Source organism: Dermacentor silvarum, chromosome 10 (genome assembly GCF_013339745.2).
Source record: "Dermacentor silvarum isolate Dsil-2018 chromosome 10, BIME_Dsil_1.4, whole genome shotgun sequence".
Lineage (NCBI taxonomy): Eukaryota > Metazoa > Arthropoda > Arachnida > Ixodida > Ixodidae > Dermacentor > Dermacentor silvarum.
This window is the reverse complement of record NC_051163.1, coordinates 42,227,812-42,249,078: the sequence shown is the minus strand read 5'-3', so window position 1 is coordinate 42,249,078 and position 21,267 is coordinate 42,227,812. Positions and strand designations below refer to the sequence as shown.

Here is a 21,267-nt window from a genome sequence, read left to right as displayed (position 1 = left end):
CATCGCCTTCTGGAGCAGTTCTTCTGACAAACGTCCCACAGAAAGAAGAGGACGAAGAAGTCAGTGAAGAGCCTAAAGCTGCCACCATGACGCCCACGATTCCCGAAGCCAGACCGCTTCTAGAACCGGATACCGGAACACACGGTGTTCCAGCGGAAAAACAAGCGACAGAAGGCGCATCATTGTCTTACGCACAATCCGAAACTGCAGCTCTAGAAGAAACCAGGCATAAAGATCGCGAGTCTATTGGGGAAAGGCTTGCAATTCAGCACCACACTCCGGAAGCCGATACAAAGGAAGTGAAACTTGCAACCGCCAGCGTTGCGGCTGTTAAGGAAGAAATAGCAATACATCAAGTTGCGCAAAAAACTGCGCAACCTCTCGCACAAGTCACAATGCCTGACGCATTAGTAGTTGCGATGGACAAAAAGTCGGGATCTGTCATTTCAGTTACAGAAGAACAGGTTACTGAAATCCCCGACGCTCTGTCTGATATGACGCCCGCCACAACAGGAACAGTCCAATGGGTTACCGATGACGCCAAGTTCAAAAAGCTCCAACACCCGACGACCGATAAAGCACCGGAACATGAATTTACGCCATTAACCGAGCAACAAATCACCGAAATGCTCCAGATTTGGACTGAAGATCAACTACTGTTGAAACCAAGCCACGCAACTGCTGTTACAGAATCAAGATCAATGTCACCGACTGAACGAGCGCAAAGACAACAAGGTTTACAGGCCTTAGAGGTACCCGGCATAGAAGTCAGGTCAGCGGGAGACTTCAGCTCTGAAGGTGCTGCCGTTCTTGTTGATGTTGAGGACGTGGACGAAGAACACGAATACCACGAGGAAGTGCGAGAAAAGCGCTCGACTTCAATCGCATCCATGCTGAGAGAATCGCCAGCAACTATAATGGCACAGCTAAACGTCGCTTCATCAAAGCCTGAATCGCCGGCCGAAAGAGAAGGCGAAGCAGTGTTGGAGCCCAGATTTCACACGCCGAATTCGGAAGAGGAACTTGACAAAGCCATGATTGCAGGTGCCATCACGGATCTCTCTACATTACCAGAAGAAGTTACCAAATCTCTTACAGACATCACAGAAGCGACAATCACAGGACCCCTTCCAGCGTTACGTCAATCCAGTGCCCCAGACCTTCAAGGTTTCCAGGAAAGAGAGCCGGAAACAGCAGCACTCAAAGCGCATGATCAAATCGCGGAAGTATCCACTGCTGATGCGGTCGCTGAGAAACCACTTCCGGCAACTCTTGCAGAAAGGCCGTCAAGTGGTCAAGCCTTAGAACCACCTTCCGAAGACGCCACTCTATCATCTGCGCCTTCCGCGTACATCGATACTACACCATACATGGCAGCGTGTCCAGTGGAGCCGGCTCCAATTGTAGCTCGACCAGAAGTGGCTGGTTTGCTACAGGAAAACATCGTCGTAAAAGCAGGACCTCGGGTTGAGCCCCCGATGTCTGTATCGACGGCCGCTGGTAAAGAAGAGAGGGAACCAGAGCCAGCAGTGGAGCCAGCTCCAATTGTAGAGCGACCGGAAATGGTTGGTTTGCTGCAGGAAGGCATCGTCGCAAAAGCGCCTCCTCAAGTTGAGGCACCGATGTATCTGACAAGATCTACTGCTGAAGCTGAGAAGTTACCCGAACCAGCAGTGCAGCCAGCTGTAAATGTAGAGCGGCCGGAAGTGGCCCGCTTTCTACAGGAAGACATCACCGCCAAAGCGCCTCCTGAAGTAGAGGCCCCAGTGTCTATAACGACTGCCACTGCTGAAGGTGAAAGGAAACATGAACCGGCAGTGAAACGAGGCCTAATTGTAGAGCGACCGGAAGTGGCTGGTTTGCTACAGGAACGCATTACTACGACTACGCCTCCTAAAGTTGAGGCTCCAGTGTATCTAACAACAGGTACTGCTGAAACTGGGCATAAACACGAACCAGTAGTGGCGCCAGCTCCAATTGTAGAGCGACCGGAAGTGGCCGGTTTGTTACAGGAAGACAGTGCCGCGAAGGCGCCTCCTGAATTAGAGGCCCCGTTGTCTATAACGACGACCACTGCTGAAGGTGAGAGGAAACATGAACCAGCAGCGGAGCCAGCTCTAATCGTAGAGCGACCGGAAGTGGCCGGTTTGTTACAAAAATACAGTGCCGAGAAAGCACCTCCTGAAGTAGAGGCCCTGGTGTCTATAACGACGGCCACGGCTGAAGGTGAGAGGAAACATGAACCAGCAGTGGAGCCAGCGCTTATTGCACAGCGACCGGAAGTGGCTGGTTTGCTAATCGCTACGACTACGCCTCCTGAAGTTGAGCCTCCAGTGTATCTAACAACAGGTACTGCTGAAACTTGGCATAAACCCGAACCAGTAGTAGAGCCAGCTCCAATTGTAGAGCGACCGGAAGTGGCCGGTTTGTTACAGGAACACGGTGCCGCGAAAGCGCCTCCTGATGAAGTAGAGGCCCCGGTGTCTATAACTACGGCCACTGCTGAAGTTGAGAGGAAACATGAACCAGCAGTGGAGCCAGCTCCAATTGTAGAGCGACCGGAAGTGGCCGGTTTGTTACAAGAATACAGTGCCGAGAAAGCGCCTCCTGAATTAGAGGCCCCGGTGTCTATAACGACGACCACTGCTGAAGGTGAGAGGAAACATGAACCAGCAGCGGAGCCAGCTCTAATCGTAGAGCGACCGGAAGTGGCCGGTTTGTTACAAGAATACAGTGCCGAGAAAGCGCCTCCTGAATTAGAGGCCCCGGTGTCTATAACGACGACCACTGCTGAAGGTGAGAGGAAACATGAACCAGCAGTGGAGCCAGCTCCAATTGTAGAGCGACCGGAAGTGGCCGGTTTGTTACAAGAATACAGTGCCGAGAAAGCGCCTCCTGAACTAGAGGCCCCGGTGTCTATAACGACGACCACTGCTGAAGGTGAGAGGAAACATGAACCAGCAGCGGAGCCAGCTCTAATCGTAGAGCGACCGGAAGTGGCCGGTTTAATACAAAAATACAGTGCTGAGAAAGCACCTCCTGAAATAGAGGCCCTGGTGTTTATAACGACGGCCACGGCTGAAGGTGAGAGCAAACATGAACCACCAGTGGAGCCAGCGCTAATTGCACAGCGACCGGAAGTGGCTGGTTTGCTAATCGCTACGACTACGCCTCCTGAAGTTGAGCCTCCAGTGTATCTAACAACAGGTACTGCTGAAACTTGGCATAAACCCGAACCAGTTGTAGAGCCAGCTCCAATTGTAGAGCGACCGGAAGTGGCCGGTTTATTACAGGAAGACGGTGCCGCGAAAGCGCCTCCTGATGAAGTAGAGGCCCCGGTGTCTATAACTACGGCCACTGCTGAAGTTGAGAGGAAACATGAACCAGCAGTGGAGCCAGCTCCAATTGTAGAGCGACCGGAAGTGGCCGGTTTGTTACAAGAATACAGTGCCGAGAAAGCGCCTCCTGAATTACAGGCCGCGGTGTCTATAACGACGATCACTGCTGAAGGTGAGAGGAAACATGAACCAGCAGTGGAACCAGCTCCAATTGTAGAGCGACTGGAAGTGGCCGGTTTGTTGCAAGAATACAATGCCGAGAAAGCGCCTCCTGAATTAGAGGCCCCGGTGTCTATAACGACGACCACTGCTGAAGGTGAGAGGAAACATGAACCAGCAGTGGAACCAGCTCCAATTGTAGAGCGACCGGAAGTGGCTGGTTTGTTGCAAGAATACAGTGCCGAGAAAGCCCCTCCTGAATTAGAGGCCCCGGTGTCTATAACGACGACCACTGCTGAAGGTGAGAGGAAACATGAACCAGCAGCGGAGCCAGCTCCAATTGTAGAGCGACCGGAAGTGGCCGGTTTGTTGCAAGAATACAGTGCCGAGAAAGCGCCTCCTGAATTAGAGGCCCCGGTGTCTATAACGACGACCACTGCTGAAGGTGAGACGAAACATGAACCAGCAGCGGAGCCAGCTCCAATTGTAGAGCGACCGGAAGTGGACGGTTTGTTACAAGAATACAGTGCCGAGAAAGCGCCTCCTGAAGTTGAGCCTCCAGTGTATCTAACAACAGGTACTGCTGAAACTTGGCCTAAACCCGAACCAGTAGTAGAGCCAGCTCCAATTGTAGAGCGACCGGAAGTGGCCGGTTTGTTACAGGAACACGGTGCCGCGAAAGCGCCTCCTGATGAAGTAGAGGCCCCGGTGTCTATAACTACAGCCACTTCTGAAGTTGAGAGGAAACATGAACCAGCAGTGGAGCCAGCTCCAATTGTAGAGCGACCTGAAGTGGCCGGTTTGTTACAAGAATACAGTGCCGAGAAAGCGCCTCCTGAAGTAGAGGCCATGGTGTCTATAGCGACGACCACTGCTGAAGGTGAGAGAAAACATGAACCAGCAGTGGAGCCAGCTCCAATTGTAGAGCGATCGGAAGTGGCTGGTTTGTTACAGGAAGACGGTTCCGCGAAAGCGCCTCCTGAAGTAGAGGCCCCGGTGTCTATAACTACAGCCACTACTGAAGGTGAGAGGATACATGAACCAGCAGTAGAGCCAGCTCCAATTGTAGAGCGACCTGAAGTGGCCGGTTTGTTACAAGAATACAGTGCCGAAAAAGCGCCTCCTGAATCAGAGGCACCGGTGTCTATAATGACGACTACTGCTGAAGGTGAGAGGAAACATGAACCAGCACTGGAACCAGCTCCAATTGTAGAGCGACCGGAAGTGGCCGGTTTGTTGCAAGAATACAGTGCCGAGAAAGCGCCTCCTGAATTAGAGACCCCGGTGTCTATAACGACGACCACTGCTGAAGGTGAGAGCAAACATGAACCAGCAGCGGAGCCAGCTCCAATTGTAGAGCGACCGGAAGTGGACGGTTTGTTACAAGAATACAGTGCCGAGAAAGCGCCTCCTGCAGTTGAGCCTCCAGTGTATCTAACAACAGGTACTGCTGAAACTTGGCCTAAACCCGAACCAGTAGTAGAGCCAGCTCCAATTGTAGAGCGACCGGAAGTGGCCGGTTTGTTACAGGAACACGGTGCCGCGAAAGCGCCTCCTGGTGAAGTAGAGGCCCCGGTGTCTATAACTACGGCCACTGCTGAAGGTGAGAGGAAACATGAACCAGCAGTAGAACCAGCTCCAATTGTAGAGCGACCGGAAGTGGCCGGTTTGTTACAGGAAGACAGTGCCGCGAAAGCGCCTTCTGAAGTAGAAGCCACGGTGTCTATTACGACTGCCACTGCTGAAGGTGAGAGGATACATGAGCCAGCAGTGGAGCCAGCGCTAATTGCACAGCGACCGGAAGTGGCTGGTTTGCTAATCGCTACGACTACGCCTCCTGAAGTTGAGCCTCCAGTATTTCTAACAACAGGTACTGCTGAAACTGGGCATAAACCCGAACCAGTAGTGGAGCCAGCTCCAATTGTAGAGCGACCGGAAGTGGCCGGTTTGTTACAGGAAGACGGTTCCGCGAAAGCGCCTCCTGAAGTAGAGGCCCCGGTGTCTATAACGACGACCACTGCTGAAGGTGAGAGGAAACATGAACCAGCAGTGGAACCAGCTCCAATTGTAGAGCGACCGGAAGTGGCCGGTTTGTTACAAGAATACAGTGCCGAGAAAGCGCCTCCTGAATTAGAGGCCCCGGTGTCTATAACGACTACCACTGCTGAAGGTGAGAGGAAACATGAACCAGCAGTGGAACCAGCTCCAATTGTAGAGCGACCGGAAGTGGCCGGTTTGTTACAAGAATACAGTGCCGAGAAAGCGCCTCCTGAATTAGAGGCCACGGTGTCTATTACGACGGCCACTGCTGAAGGTGAGAGGATACATGAGCCAGCAGTGGAGCCAGCGCTAATTGCACAGCGACCGGAAGTGGCTGGTTTGCTAATCGCTACGACTACGCCTCCTGAAGTTGAGCCTCCAGTATTTCTAACAACAGGTACTGCTGAAACTGGGCATAAACCCGAACCAGTAATGGAGCCAGCTCCAATTGTAGAGCGACCGGAAGTGGCCGGTTTGTTACAGGAAGACGGTTCCGCGAAAGCGCCTCCTGAAGAGGCCCCGGTGTCTATAACGACGACCACTGCTGAAGATGAGAGGAAACATGAACCAGCAGTGGAACCAGCTCCAATTGTAGAGCGACCGGAAGTGGACGCTTTGTTACAGGAAGACAGTGCCGCGAAAGCGCCTCCTGAAGTAGAAGCCGCGGTGTCTATAACGACGATCACTGCTGAAGGTGAGAGGAAACATGAACCAGCAGTGGAACCAGCTCCAATTGTAGAGCGACCGGAAGTGGTCGGTTTGTTACAGGAAGAAAGTGCCGCGAAAGCGCCTCCTGATGAAGTAGAGGCCCCGGTGTCTATAACGACGGCCACTGCTGAGGGTGAGAGGAAACATGAACCGGCAGTGGAGACAGCACTAATAATAGAGCGACAAGAAGTGGTCGGTTTATTACAGAAAGACATCTCTGCGCAAGGGCCTCCTGAAGTTGATGCTCGAGTGTATCTAACGACAGCTACTACTGAAGCTGAAAAGGAACTCGCACCAGCAGTGGAGCAAGCGTTAATTCTTGAGCGAAAGGAAGTGGTCGGTTTACTACATGAACACATCGCCGCGAAAGCGCCTCCTGAAGTAGAAGCCGCGGTGTCTATTACGACTGCCACTGCTGAAGGTGAGAGGATACATGAACCAGCAGTGGAGCCAGCTCCAATTGTAGAGCAACCGGAAGTGGCTGGTTTGCTACAGGAACGCATCGCTACGACTACGCCTCCTGAAGTTGAGGCTCCAGTGGATCTAACAACAGGTACTGCTGAAACTGGGCATAAACCCGAACCAGTAGTGGAGCCAGCGCCAATTGTAGAGCGACCTGAAGTGGCCGGTTTATTACATGAAGAAAGTGCCGCGAAAGCGCCTCCTGAAGTAGGGGCTACGGTGTCTATAACGACGGCCACTGCTGAATGTGAAAGGAAACATGAACCAGCAGTGGAGCCAGCTCTAATTGTACAGCGATCGGAAGTGGCCGGTTTGCTACAGGAAGACATCGCCGCAAAAGCTACTCCTGAAGTTGAGGCTCCAGTGTATCTAATGGCAGCTACTACTGAAGCTGAGAAGGAACTCGCACCAGAAGTGGAGCCAGCGCTAATTCTTGAGCGACAGGAAGTGGTCGGTTTGCTGCACGAAGACATCGCCGCGAATGTACCTGCCGAAGGTGAGGGCCCGGCTGAGAAGGAACTCGCACCAGCGGTGGGGCCGACGGGCACTGCTGAAGCTGAGAAGGAGCCCGAAACAGCAGTGGAGCCAGCGCTAATTGTAGAGCGTCCAAAAGTGGCCGGTTTGTTACAGGAATACATCTTCGCGAAAGTGCCTCCTAAAGTAATGGCTCCAGTGCATATAACGACGGCCACTGCTGAAGGTGAAAGGAAACAGGAAACAGCAGCACCTAAAATGTCTGATGAAATCACTTCCGTGATCACTCAGGAGCCACAACAGGCGACGATTCCTGAAAAGCCTCCAGCCATCGAACACCTAGGAGAGGAAAATTTAAAACCGCCTTCCGAAGGCGTAATTGCGCCCGCTGCCCCGTCCTTGTACGTCAAGACAACAGTGGCGTATCCACTCGAGCAAGCGCGAATTGTAGCTCGACCAGAAATGGTTGGACAGTTGCAAGAAATCCCGGAAGTTGCTACAGAACCAACTAAGATGAAACTACTAGCGTTAACCATTCTAAACCCACAAGAACCTGTCGAAGCGCCTAACGCTGCCACACTTGTCGAAGAGGCACTGCCGTTAGCCATTGCTACGGACTCACGGTTAGCTATAGAGCACAAGCCTGTCGAACAAACTTGTGGTGAGGCGGCCCCCTTTGTGCGGCAGTATGCGGAAGAAAGCACACTGCCGGCTATTGTTGCTGTAGATGCTAAGCGACGAGAATCCTTTACGCGGAAGCTTTCCGAAACAGCTGTTGCAGTTGTCGAAGAGGCACAGCCATTAGCCATTGCTACGGACTCACGGTTAGCTATAGAGCAAAAGCCTGTCGAACAAACTTATGCTGAGGCGGCCCCCTTTGTGCGAAAGTATGCGGAAGGACGTGCACTGCCGGCTATTGCTGCTGTAGATGCTACGGGACCAGAATCTTTTACGCGGAAGCTTTCCGAAACAGCTGTTGCAGTTGTTCTTGAAAAACTTCCTTACTCAGAATTTATGCCTATTTTGGAAACGCATCCAAAAGAGGCCCCGTTGTCAATTATTTCTCAGCAATCTCCAGCGCCATCAGACGTTTTGCCTGAAACGCACGAAGAGATGCCTTTGCCGCAAGTCTTGCCGAAATCACCGGCTGATCAAGCTGCGGCTGCGACATTTGCTCCTACAGAGCCTGAAGAAATACTTGCAACAAAAGCCAATATGGTGTGCGCACGAGACGTGCTCGATGAAGAACAGCTTCGAAAAGTGGTGGAAGAATCCATGTCACTATTGAAGAAGCCCGTAGAAGCAGTTCCGACATTTTCACAAGTAATCGCAACTACTTATGAAATAGTCCCAATGGCTGATGAAACGCGAGTACAAACTGCCGAAGAAGCAGTTCCCGAAATTCTGCCTGTTTCGCTGCCAGGAATATCGGTGGTGCAAGCGCACACGGAAATGAGTCGTGCGGGAGACACGCAATTGGCGATTCCCGAGATAGAGCAAGCTCCGGCAGTTACCACGGAAATGCAGGAATTACGATTAACACCCGTGTCGGCAAGGGCCGAAGAGCCGATCGAAAAACTTTCGCAAGGGATTCCCGCTATGCCGGCTGTGGAGCCTCATTCTGGACTCGCGTCACAGCTTTCTCAAGTGGAGCCAACGTCCTTAGCGGTTGCAGGAGCAAAGGGATCACTAGCCGTTGCGAAGCTAGCCGCCCCGCATACACAGCCCTCTGCTGCAAAACCGGAACTCACTGAACAGCCTCAAAAGTCACTTGCAAAGGAAGAACAATTGCCGTTCTTGCCTTCCCCTGAACCCACTACCACAGCAGCCTCACTCGATATAGCAGAAGCAGCGCTGCAGTCGGCCATAAAGGTAGTAGAAGAAAAGGTTCGAGAAGCGGCTGCAGCGGCTGAACGCGACGCAAAGAAAGTTGAGGAGGAAAAAGAAGCAGCGTCAGTTACCGCCGTGTCCGCGCCACCGATTGAAGTCGTCGAATCCGTCAGTGCGATCCCCGGAATAGAACCAACCCAGCCCGTCGGTCAGCCACTTTCTGGTTTAATCGACGACATGCGAGCCGAGGCTCCAGGAGTTAGTGAGTCTGAGTTGGCCATAGCCGAAGCGCTCAGGGCATCGAGGGAAGAAGCTCGCATGAGAGAAGAGCAGCGAAGGGCCCTCGTTCAAGGAATTGTCGCCGAAGCGGTTCGACCCCAACTCGAGCAGCACGAAGCGGAGGTTGTCTCACTCGAGAGCCTGGCTCGACCGCTCATCTCCGAACGCGAAATGGACCAGGCCCAAATATCAGGTACCGTCCTTCCGCCGTCGGAGACCAAGACGTACGCCGAGTTCCAGAAGTCGCTGAAGGCGTCCTCAGCTACGACTGTACCGAGAACGGCCGCCGTGGCCTTAAGACGCTCGACGCCAGACCACGCAGTCGCTGTACCTGACGCCGAACCATCGAAAGGGCACGCGGATATCGGCGAAAGTGTGACTGTGATCGAACCAGCACTGCAGCGGCAGCTCGGAGAAAAAGACAAGGAAGAGATCCGAGAGCTAGCAGTGGCCGCCGTCATGGTGGCGGCCGCGTCTGCAGTCGTGAACGCGCAGCAGCAGCGTGAGATATCTGCGCTTCAAGAGCCCTCGGAGACGGGTTCCATGGTCAGCGCCCCCTCCGAAATACCAATCGCATCCACCGTCTCGCGAGAGATCCGGCAGAAGATTACCGGCGAGCTCGAGATGTTGCCGAGCGCATCACGCACCGCACTCGTCGCCGTGCTCGCCGCCCAGCCCCCGCGGGAAACCGATGTGCCCAACGCCATCGCGGGGCCGCCTAGCACCACTTCGACCAGCGGGAGCACGGAGGACGCCGGCAGGCTTCGGCGGGACTCGAGCCGAGACCGGTCGGAGGACTTCCGAGTGCCGGAGACGCTGGTACCCGCGCTGGACGATGAAATTCACGTGCCGCGACCGACTTCCTTCAACGTTCCCGTCATAAACATCCAGTACAACTTCCATTTCCCGCAACCTGGCTCCCCCGGAGCCCCTGGTCGACAGTCACCGCCAAGCCCAGAGCAATCCATGGCTGCTCAGGTGCTCCAAGGAGCGCTGGCACAGCAGGGAATGGCGGGGCACATTCCGGGCCGCCACATTCTCTCGCCCGAGCAGGCAGCTCTCCGAGAGATGACCGAACGGCTAAACCGAGTTGCGCTCCACGGGTCGGAGCCTTACACCGGGCGCCAAAGCCCCGGTAGGGGAACTATGTTCCGACCGCTTCCCAGAAAGCCCGTGCCTCCCGTACCACCGCTTCTGCCTCCGGGCGACGACATGACAGCGCAGGAACGCAAGAGGGTGTGCGGGTTCCGCTTCATCGTGTGTTTGCTAGCGTTCCTCATGATAGTCTTCATCCTACTCTACTGCCTCGGTCTTATAGGGAACAAGCGGTACTTTATGTATTATGGCTGAAGAACCGCCGCCGCAAGATTCTGGGACGTAAAGCAAGTTTCCCCTAGACGGCGACATGCCGTGAGACAAAGCGTCAAGCTTCGACGAAACGTCGCTTACTGAATGGTGCGGAAGGTGTCAGATGAGCACCGATGAAACGCCTCGGAAGCGAAGCTCCCTTAAGTTCATTATCACGCCTTCAGTTGCCCACCAGCGTGCTTCCACTCCACCCGGGAGACCCAGAGGAAAGTCGCCAGCGTCTAGCCACGGCGAAACCCGGATTGAAACCTGTGCTGCAAGGCTGGTGTAGAATCCAAGCTACAGAAGACCCAGCCTCGAATCATTACGGCCCGTGCATCGGTGAACAGCCATCACAGCGGCAGAAATAAAGTTTCGACGTATTAAACCGACACCTTCAAGGCGCTTTCTTTCATTCTTAATCACATCAGCGTTCTCCGTGTGTGTTGGCAGTCTGCATGCACATTACTTGACAAATTCGCAAAAATTTCGACACGCCTAGATCCCGCTCAAAGCTGCCTACGACGCTCTTGTTTCTGATAAACCTCGCCTGGCGTTTATGAAAACACATATGTCGCAGGCTGCATTTGTTTACCTTGTTGCGGGTAAGTGCCAATGCTTGGAAACATCATCTTTCAGGCAACTAGTCAAACGAAGAAAAAGACGGCCGCTTTTCGACTGCGCGGACATAGATTTGCGTTTCTTTTAGGTATTCTTTCCTTTCTCGCTCATTCCTAGCAATCGCCTTATGACAAAAACGGCCCATTAAAAATTGGAATTATCGTGGACTTCGTTGCAGGGCAAAAGGCATACTCATCATCATCGACACCGACCATCCGTCCCCACCAAGGTCGCGCTCACGAGCTCCCAGCAGAGACAGTGTCCTCCGACCGATTGCATCTGCGGTCTGAAGACTCTGAGCCATGCTGGAAAAGGAGTTCTGCACGACGCCCACTATTCACGAGTACGAGTTCGCCCACTACCGGCACCAGCACCGCCTCCACGGCGCCGCCGACGAGGACAGCTCCTCGGCCGAGCCGAAGCCCGGCCCGCAGCTGGTGGACCTGCGCGGACGAGCCGGTGCCCTGCCATTGGGACTCGTACCACCGCCGCCTTGTGGGACCGAGCAGCAGGCAAGTCTCCTGTTCTCTTGAACCTACGTGGTCTCGAACTGTACGCTCTCCCAAATCTAACCCTCACGTTGAAAAATCGGTCCTGACTCAGCAAGTTCTAATGCGAAACATCATTTACCTGATTCCTGCTTTTTTTTTTTTTTTTGCAGTAAGCATACATCGTGTACTACTTTGCAGGCAACGCTTCTTAAGGTGCGCTACTTAACGTGTGCGGTCATAGAAGTCTCCCTTCGCGCGTTTCGCAGTGCAGTCATTTTCGATCTGCGTCGCTTTTCACAAAATATCTGCTATAGTTCATATCTTACAACTGCAACTTGTCAATCAATAAATCAATCACTCGATCAATCAATCAATCCGTCGAATTGTTTATTTCAGTTTTAAATAAAAGGCTGGAGTTGATAGGAAAGAAAACATGTCTTCACGACCTCTTTCACAAGCCTCAACAACCTATGGACGCGAAGTCCCGTCAAAATCCATATTTGTGCATTTTTGTGCTTTCTGCAAGTGGCGTACTATATGTTTGGTCGCGACTGCTACCGTTGCGCGTTCGCCGCTGGTCGCTGAAAGGTGTCACTCCCCATGTTCGGTCGTAAATGGGTTCAGATCTGCGATTTTGTGCAATAATTAAGTCGTATTGGCTATAAATGTACGAGACCTATTACTGTATCGAGGTACATGACGCACACATTTATTCTTTCATTTGCTCCGTACTATTTTTATGTCACCAATGCGAGTGCCAGGGACATCTCTCCAGCCTTCTTAGCGTTGCCTTCCTAGCGTCACCTTCTATGTATGAAGCTATTCCTATCACATCGCACCACACTGGGCACCAACTCCGTTTGGCCAGTTGCTGCCGCTATCACGTGGTGCACCCGGTACATTAACACAGGGAAAAGGTTGTAGCGTTTCTTCGTTGGACTACAATAAAAAAGTCGCAGTTTCGCCCGAAAGGCGAAGCATTAATAGCGATAGCAAATTAGTAGAGAGCTATACGGAGTAAGGATAGTAATTTATCGGCTGTATAAGCTTGGACACATTCGCTTACTAACTGAATTAACAAGCATGGTGTCAGCGCGCACAAGCAAACATGAATAGTTCCTTCTAGACGACTGCAGACAAACGCTGTCAAAACGCTGGCGTGAGCAAGCGCAGCAGCAGCAGCGAGCGAATGTTCGTGCGGTCTATCGCTTCAACGGAAACTGAGCGGCGAACGCACAGCGCATACAAAGCTATGAGCCTTCTGCAGATTGCTTTCAAGATGCGGTGCGGGCGACCGCCGCAGCCGGTCAAAGTACAAGTACGCAGTTGCAGGCAGAGTAGAAGCCGCCCCCCTCCCTCCCGCGCTGCCTTCCCGCTTTCCTCCTTTCGCGTGCGAGACTGTCGTCAGTTGCCGTTGCACCGTTGGTGCCGCAGCACAACGTCGCCCCCCCCCACTCCCTCCCATCCCCCCCGGCCTTTCGCGGGACGGTCGCGTTTGCTCTCCGCCGTGCGTTCGCTCTCTAAAAACGCGCGTCCCTCGCGCGCTTTCACTCGCACATACAGCATACGGCGTGCGGCGGCGATTTTATCGCCCTTGGACTTTATACGGAAACTCACGGCGACGGCGAAGCCGACGGCAGAAATCCGCTTGAAGTGTCCGTATAATTGCTATCGCAACAATAAGCTAAGAATATCGATTACTCATGAGTACAGTGTACTAGAAGAACCCCTATTCTAGTACACTGTACTCATGAGTCATTCCTAATACGCCGAGCTTGATGCCTCAAAATGCTGATTTAACACTTTCAGCTCTAGTGTCCTTAAATGTGGACAAACCACAAAGGCTGATTCTGATGCCACACACAAGTAAAAAGAAACAAAAATAAAGGTTGGACACACGGACACAGCTCGCAAGACATCTCCATCAGCACACACATCAGTCATCGCGCTAACAAACTTATTGGAAACAACCGAAATAAAAAAAACAGGGAGGATAACGTGTTCGGCTTGTATCAAGTAAGGCAATTCACGGTATTTTTGTTCCCTCGCCGCTGCTGTTGCTGGCATCCCGAGAATTAACCCAAAAATTGGAGGACGCTTAAGCTTCGCCTTTAAAAGTGCGTTATCGGGACCCGTTCGCATCGCATATTTCTTTCAGTAGGCTTCACTGTTACACAAAACGTGGGAAAGCCAGCTTACAAAAACCAAGCTTACACCGATCCCTTTGAAGTCGGCTTCACTTTTAAACAGAAATGAATTGCTGGGAAGACGTTTTTCCAGGGGCAATATAAGTCGTCTTACAATAAAATGTGAAGGCCCTAGCACCTTTTTTATTATTTTAATAATTGTTTGCTATTGCCCCGACGCGCGCACGTGTCCAAAACGCATTATGCAGGCCAAGTCCCAATTTGACCTGCCGAGGATGCGAGCGCCATCTGGATAAGATTTTCGCAAGTAGCCCACCCGAGCGCGCCGCTGTTGGTATGGTAGAAATGCTGGCAAAAGGGTTTTCTGTTAGAGTTTGAGAACAGAATTGTGTTTTCTCGTACATTCAAATAACAGTCCGACGCCACCTTGTCTGTAGGCTATGGTTAAGTCGTGCTTTACAATTTTTCTGACAGATTTCACTGTGAGAAATTCAATATTTGTTCACCTTGCACCACGCGGAGGGCCTGCGCGGTCGGGGTGTTTCGGGATTATTTTCTGCGCCACGGACGCCGACGCCGGATTTTCTACTACACGGGGCCCTTAACGCTATCGCACACAACGCTAACGCTAACGAACACAAACAACGAGAAGAACGTTTGTGCTGTCCTTCTTTGTCTGATTGTTCGCTTATTTGCACTCTCAGCCCATGAAAGGGCCGTTACAGGAGTGGAAAAGAAACACAAGATACAAAATTTTGCTACATGTCGAGCGAAAAATTACAAGGCAGTACAAGGGCAGTATCTATAAAATGAAGTGACATGCCGTGAACAAAGACAAAATACACTTGAAAACGACAAGAATACATGCCAAGACGCGTTCATACCAGAGAAGGTAGTCTCTGAACCAGTCGTAAAAGCACTGACGGAGGAAGGTATGACGACTGAACTTGATAATTCATTCCATTCTTTAATCACCCTGGGAACAAAGCTATATTTGAATGTATCATTCCGCGTAAGTGGCGGCTGTATGTATAAACAAACTGTCTTTGTCTAGAGTGTTGATCTGAGGAAATTTTACAGAATTCCGTTAAATATACTTTTAACCTGTTCTTAAATAATTAGAAATAGACATTTTAATCGATCCCGCTTAGTTCTGAGTTCTAAAGCGGAAAGGTTTGCACGATGCATAATTAAGTATGAGAGTGCATGCGCGCTCATATTTGTTAAATGTGAATCTGGAATCTGAATCTCGTTCTTGTTTTGTACGCGTTTTGTCTGACTGCATTTTAACTTGAATCCCTACCAACTTTCTCAGCATTCAGAGCGTCTATTCGCGTAACGGCTCCAGGCATTGTGTCTAGCTTGTCGAACTTGCTAGCAACAACACACTTAAGCTATACGCTTACGTGAACCCGACGAAGCCAGGTCACATCCGCGTGTCGGGTCTGCATCCAACAGTAGGGCTCACGTAATGGCTAGCAGGTCGAGTCGATTGAGCGTCGAGGCGACTTCTGTCAACCCTCGTGTAAGAGGCGCCCTCAACTCACCCAACCCGCCGAACAGGATGCAGGTAAATGCGGTCGGGTCGGGCTGGGCCAGCACGACTTCTGACTCGAACCACCCCTGTCGTGTTAGGCAAGAGAAGCCACAAAGAACAGCGCTACCGACACAGGACACAGAAAAGATGACACAGAAATCATGTTCACGATATCACTACAAGAGAAGTGGCGGAAGCGTTTCACATGATAAGAAAAGGTAGTGGCTGTGTTAGCCAGCCTTCCGTACCCTTATCTTCTAAGGAAATGGGCCTGTTGACCAGGGGTGAACAACAGTGTTAATCTCACGCACGACCACGAGGCAAAGTTTTTTGAATGACAAGTGATTTTATTGACAATGAGCATGCGCGCAAGCTTAATGTAAGGCTTCAAAATGCAGATGCGTTTTTCAATGAACGCAGTTGTAAGTCAGCGTCGGTGTGTGTCCACTCTCTTTTCTGTGCCCTGTGTCGGTAGCGCTGTTCTTTAAGTAACATGGAAAACCACCAATTCGCCCAATCTGCCGTTCTTCTTAAGAGAAGCTATACAGCCCCGTTTCGGCGCTCCACGTTTCCCAGGATCAGAGAGGACGCTCCCACCAGGCTTCGTTCGCCACCGAAGGCAAGGCCTCGGCTGCGACAGGCCAGGATCGTCGCACGCCCCGGGACTCCGAAGAACCGCCGGACTCCGCCTTCAGAGCGCCTGGACCGGCTGGCCGCATCAGTCCCTCGGGCGTGGTCATCGAGCCGTACTACCTGGGCGACTCGGTGACGCAGATCTCGCCGACGACGTACTCCTTCTCCCGGAGGAGGCGGGCAGTCTCGAGCGGGCCGCTGAGCGAAGCGGACCTGACTGCAGTGGCAAGGAGATCGTCGTCGACCACCACGTTCAGCGAGGAGGACTTTCAGATTAGCTACCACAAGGTGCCGCAAAAAAATCAAGTTATTTCTGATTGTCACGTGGTAGTGACGGTAACTGATCGGAGTATGAGTCCCGAATCGAACTCTCTAACGAAAAATGCATTCTGGGGTTTTACGTGCCAAAACCACGATCTGATTAAGAGGCGCGCCGTAGTGGAGGGAGGGAGGGAGGGAGGGAGGGAGGGAGGTGCAATACTATGCACCACCTGGGGTTCTTTAACGTGCACCTAAATCTAAAAGTACACGGTCGGTTTCGCATTTCACCCCCATCGAAATGCGGCCGCGAGGTGCCGGGATTCGATCCCGCGGGCGTGTGCTTAACAGCCCACCACCGTAGCCACTAAGGAACCACGGCGAGTTTAACGAACAAACTTGCGCCCAGAAGAAATAAAGTATACCAATCGAATCGCAACGATAGCGACCGGTACAGTCCTCGGTAGTGGAAATTTGATGTTACGGCAGTAACGGGGGTCATGCCTCCACTGTTTATGATTGTACCACGGTACATTCCACATTATTTGCTCGTGCTGCCTCGCATTCGAGAATGTATGGTAGCATTCGCTTCACACGCACAATTTGATTAGACCAGACTTTTTCGCTACAGAATTCGCGACAACATTCAAGAATTCTTTTTGAATGCGTGTAGTAGGCGCTACTTGTGACGATCGTTTGCGCATGCCTTGAAAGACAGGAACCGTCAGAAAGCAAGACAATGTACGCATGAAACTATTCATGCTGCTGTAACAATTTATTTCATGTATCTATTCTTAGATAACACAGCATTTATTGGGATTATTGCGGTAGTGGGAAAAAACAATAACAATACATTTCGCCATAAAAAAAGTGCAAAGCCTTATTGTACTTGTAGGATGTACTTGTAGTTAGGTATTCAAAAACTAGATTTTCTTCAAAGAAAAACACATTAAATGGTAAACACCTGGCTGTACCAGGTATATCATGGTAATGTGCAAGAGTTCTACAGTAAAATAAAACTCGTGCTCATGTTGGAATGCATACGAAGCGAAGCCTACGTGAAGCGGGTAATTAGATGCTTTGATTACAGCTAACGGAGATGCGCACGATTTCGTGATGACCGGTGTATGCACAGAACAGTACGCCACATATCAAGCAGCGTTTAGCGGTTCTGTACCTCGTGTGCCACAGTGGGACTTACTCATTTTGGAGAATTCGCCAGGGACGGGCACACTCCCAGTGACACACACCGAATGGCTATATCCAAGAAAGTAAACTAAATTTTTAAAAATGAAATATAATTAGCCATTCTAGCAACAGATCGATGTGCCTTAGGGATATCTATCTGCCTACGTTTTATTTTCGGTTTTTATGTAGGAATCGTACTTACTGGGATCTCCCCATTCTGGAGAAGAGGACAAAAGCTTAGTGGACAATTCTGAGTAGTTAAATCAAAGAAAATAAAGTAAATAAAAAAATACGCTGAATATAGTTTGCCATTTCATAAACATATCAGTGCGCTTTAGAGATGGTTGTGACCCGGCATTATATTTTAAAAGTTTTAGGTACGTAGGGAAGTTCATTTTTCGTTAAGCAGAACATAAGTGTGAATACTTGCTCACCCTACAAGTTTTATCTAAGCCCATTCGCGGGTACTTGCACATAACTTCTGTGTTTATATCCACAAATATATTCAAGGTAAATATATACGTGGTAGCGAAGCTTTTATGGAAGCCCATGCGTTCAGAAAACGGCGGTTAATCAGCCGTTTTGCGAGGCTTAACGCCATCTATGTGAGAAGGGGACACTTCTGGAGAAAAATAAAATGGAAGTCACGCCATATCTGTTTTCAAAAAAAGTGACGTCATTTTTGCCATTGATGCATTTATCTTTTCCTTCTTTCTTTCTTTTTTTTGTGTAGTCTTGTGGTCAGAGCGGTGTTTTTAAACATACCGCAACACGACAGGAGTCTGCTGTGGACTAGGCATTTGAAATTTAAAACCTCATTGTATGGGTGCTTTAATCGATGCCGGCTTTTTAGATCTAAAGCCTTATAAACTGCGAACAAGGGTTGCGCGAATATCAAAATTTTCGAATACGAATACTTGGCTTCGAATATCGAATAATAATATACACGTGCATTTATTAGCAAGTTGGGTTAATGCGTTATGTTGGAACAATTGAATTACATTGTCAATGCTAAAAAACTAGACTAATAAGCCGTTATACTAAAACATTCTGTATTTGGCTCATATTAACTTGCAAAATTTTGTAATTCGCACTTGCTGTCCTCGCCAGCCTGTGCCTCGTTATACCGCGTGAAATGCCCGTAAACGCGGAGGCATCCGAGGCTGTGCCAGTCGTCACTCATCGCACTTGCTGTCAAGCAATAAGCTCGGTATTAAGGGTGGCGCTGCAAAAAAAAAAGAAGAAGAAAAGAGACAAATTCAAAACCCTTCCACTGTGTGAAGATGGAAGACCAGCGAAGCTGTTGGTTTTATTTAATTGTATATTTTTTAATTGGTTGGTTGCGTTAAAAGGTTGAAAAGACACAACACATAACTTCGTTGCGTCGCCGCGCGCCGTATGCTGTATGTGCGAGTGAAAACGAGTTTAGGCGACTACATTCACACCACCTTGCACCATCGGCCGCAGCACGTTGGGCCGCTGCGCGTTCGGCTTCTCGTCGCTTTCGCATCCATTCGCGCTGTTGAGCGACCGGTTGAAGGCGCGCTCTTCTTCTTCGGAGCGAGCGACACGGGTCTTACCCATACCGAGTCCAAGAGGCGACCGATGACGTCGCTAGGGAAATGGCTATGTCAAGAGAGAATGAGACACAGCTATTGGTTAGTAGACTATTACGTTTTGTCACTGACGTTTCGACACGCATCGTCATAGACTAGTGTTTGGGCAACAGCGTTCATCGCTCCGGCTCATTGTTTTTGTCTCCTTGGGTCCCACGTGTGACAAGGGCAGTTCAAGGGCGCCTTACAGGACCCCGAGCCCACAGGGGCATGTGCCATTGAGCTTGGACCCTTTCTGCACTATCACCAGGATCGGCCCACATTTTTTTTCTAATTGTTGTTCTGCGTGTCGTTTTGTCCACGGACGCGATTCTCTAGAAACTAGCCATATGCAGCTCCGCTGTAAAAAAGATGTGCACCCTCGCTGTCCGCAAACCCATGCCCCTTGCCACTGAAGCTTTCCCGCAAAGTTTAGAGGCTCAGGGGCTAAGTGCACTTTACAGGAGAAATTTCGCTAGCAGCATGAAATCGTCACAAAATTCAGCACAGTGTCGCCCCAATATTCTTACATTAGATAGAAAGAAATGCTAAAGACCGTGTTTCCTCCCGCACAGCCAGCAATATATTCAATTTCATTCGAATATTCTTATCCAACCGAATATTAGAAAATCTACGAATATCTGTTTTCCGAATCGAATACGATTCGGAAAACAGATATTCGATAATATTCGAACTTTTCGAATATTCCACACCGCTACTGCGGACTCGTGTTTCGTGGCAATTCAGTTAAATGTATGCATTCTGGCATTGCGCTTGGTTTCGCTGCAAGAATTAGTACTCTGCGCGTTCGTGACTGGCATTAGTTGAACCTTCATTAATATTTCTTGTACAGCTGGCTAAGCACACCCGGCCACGTACCAAATGTTTTTGCATTATTTCCTTGTTTCTCAGGTATTTAAGGGGGCTCCAAAGTGCAGAGTGATGCTCCACATTGCTAGTTAGTCCGCGTTGCACCAAAAATAATTCATATTTATGCCCCAATTTCTGACAATAGTTGAATTTTATTGGTTGAAAACTATCAAACAAGCAGTACATGCAGTACATGCAGCATTGTCTCATCGGTGAATGTTACACGTCGATAGCCGCCTCACCCGTACTTCAAACTTTCGCTATAATTTCATTTGAAAAGGCGTGCGAGGTATGCAGTACGCCACTTTCACTTATATTTATGCTCCTGGGCTGGCACACACCTGGGGAAAATTATGGCTTTAAAGTACGTAATTAATTGAAGTCGGAGGAGAATTGTCCAGAGTTGGCAAAAATTGGACAACGTGAAATAGGGACGACACGAGTGCTTTTCCTGTCTCCGTTCCACTTCGTCAATGTTTGCTCGAGGGCAGAACGAATGTGAAACCAGCACCCTCGAGAGATCAAACCACACAAACATCACCCCTGCATCCTTTCTTCTCTCACCGCAAGGTACTGGACAGTTCGGCAACCTCCTGGCTGGGCGAAGGCGAAGACGACGACGTGTTCGGCAGCACGCGGTCCCGGTACAGGCAGCGGCGCGACGCAGACAGCGTCCCGTCGGTGGAGCTGCCCTCGATCCGGGCGACCCACAAGACCAAGTCGGAGCAACTCGCCTCGCGAGGCAGCGGCGTCGAGGACGTGGCCGTCCAGCGACCGCGCAGCGAGGACCTCTCGGTGCACATCCGCGAGACCCCGCGGACCACCCTGGGCGGCCACCCCGAGGCGTCCATCGTAGGCGGCGCCCTGGGGCGCATGTACCAGCCGTCCAGGATCGACTCGGACAGGCGCGCCATTAAGACGCGCGTCGGCTTCGGGTCGTCTCCTGCAGGTGCGTTGTTGGGCGGCGGCTCATCCGATGCAATATTCGCGGCGGGCACTGACGTAGAACGTTGCAGGGTTTGGGTACGGTCTAGTTAGTATGCCATTGCAAACATGACTTACAGCGCATACATAGACAAAGCGTCGGCAAGAATGCCGAAAGACAAGCGCTGACTTCCGACTGAAATTGTATATCGAATAACATGCATATATAGCCAAGACACCACGACAAAAGTGCCCCCTCCACGGCGAGTGCTTGCTCATGTTGACTTCGTGTTTCGGAGGGGGCGCTTTTAAAATTGCCGCGCGACTGGCCGCTCGAGGCACTTTGCGTGTATTCGCGGGCTTCTT

General features: G+C 50.9%; 2 protein-coding genes across 4 annotated transcripts; both read left to right on the top strand.

Annotated features, from left to right (window-relative positions):
- Positions 1 to 86: 86 nt before the first annotated feature.
- On the top strand, positions 87 to 11,021 carry LOC119431484 (titin homolog). Of its 3 annotated transcripts, XM_049657548.1 has the most exons (4): positions 87 to 1,926; positions 5,368 to 5,523; positions 6,667 to 6,798; positions 7,087 to 11,021. In XM_049657548.1, exons 1-4 carry the CDS (start codon positions 87 to 89, stop codon positions 10,638 to 10,640), a joined length of 5,682 nt encoding a protein of 1,893 aa, XP_049513505.1. In that variant the 3' UTR covers positions 10,641 to 11,021. The 3 variants fall into 3 exon arrangements, with proteins under 3 accessions (XP_049513505.1, XP_037554891.2, XP_049513506.1); XM_037698963.2 differs by having other exon boundaries at positions 6,667 to 11,021; XM_049657549.1 differs by lacking the exons at positions 5,368 to 5,523; positions 6,667 to 6,798 and having other exon boundaries at positions 87 to 1,657; positions 6,962 to 11,021.
- Positions 11,022 to 11,560: 539 nt separating this feature from the next.
- On the top strand, positions 11,561 to 21,015 carry LOC119431483 (uncharacterized). The gene is made up of 3 exons (XM_049657878.1): positions 11,561 to 11,770; positions 15,974 to 16,354; positions 20,548 to 21,015. Exons 1-3 carry the CDS (start codon positions 11,561 to 11,563, stop codon positions 21,013 to 21,015), a joined length of 1,059 nt encoding a protein of 352 aa, XP_049513835.1.
- Positions 21,016 to 21,267: the final 252 nt, after the last annotated feature.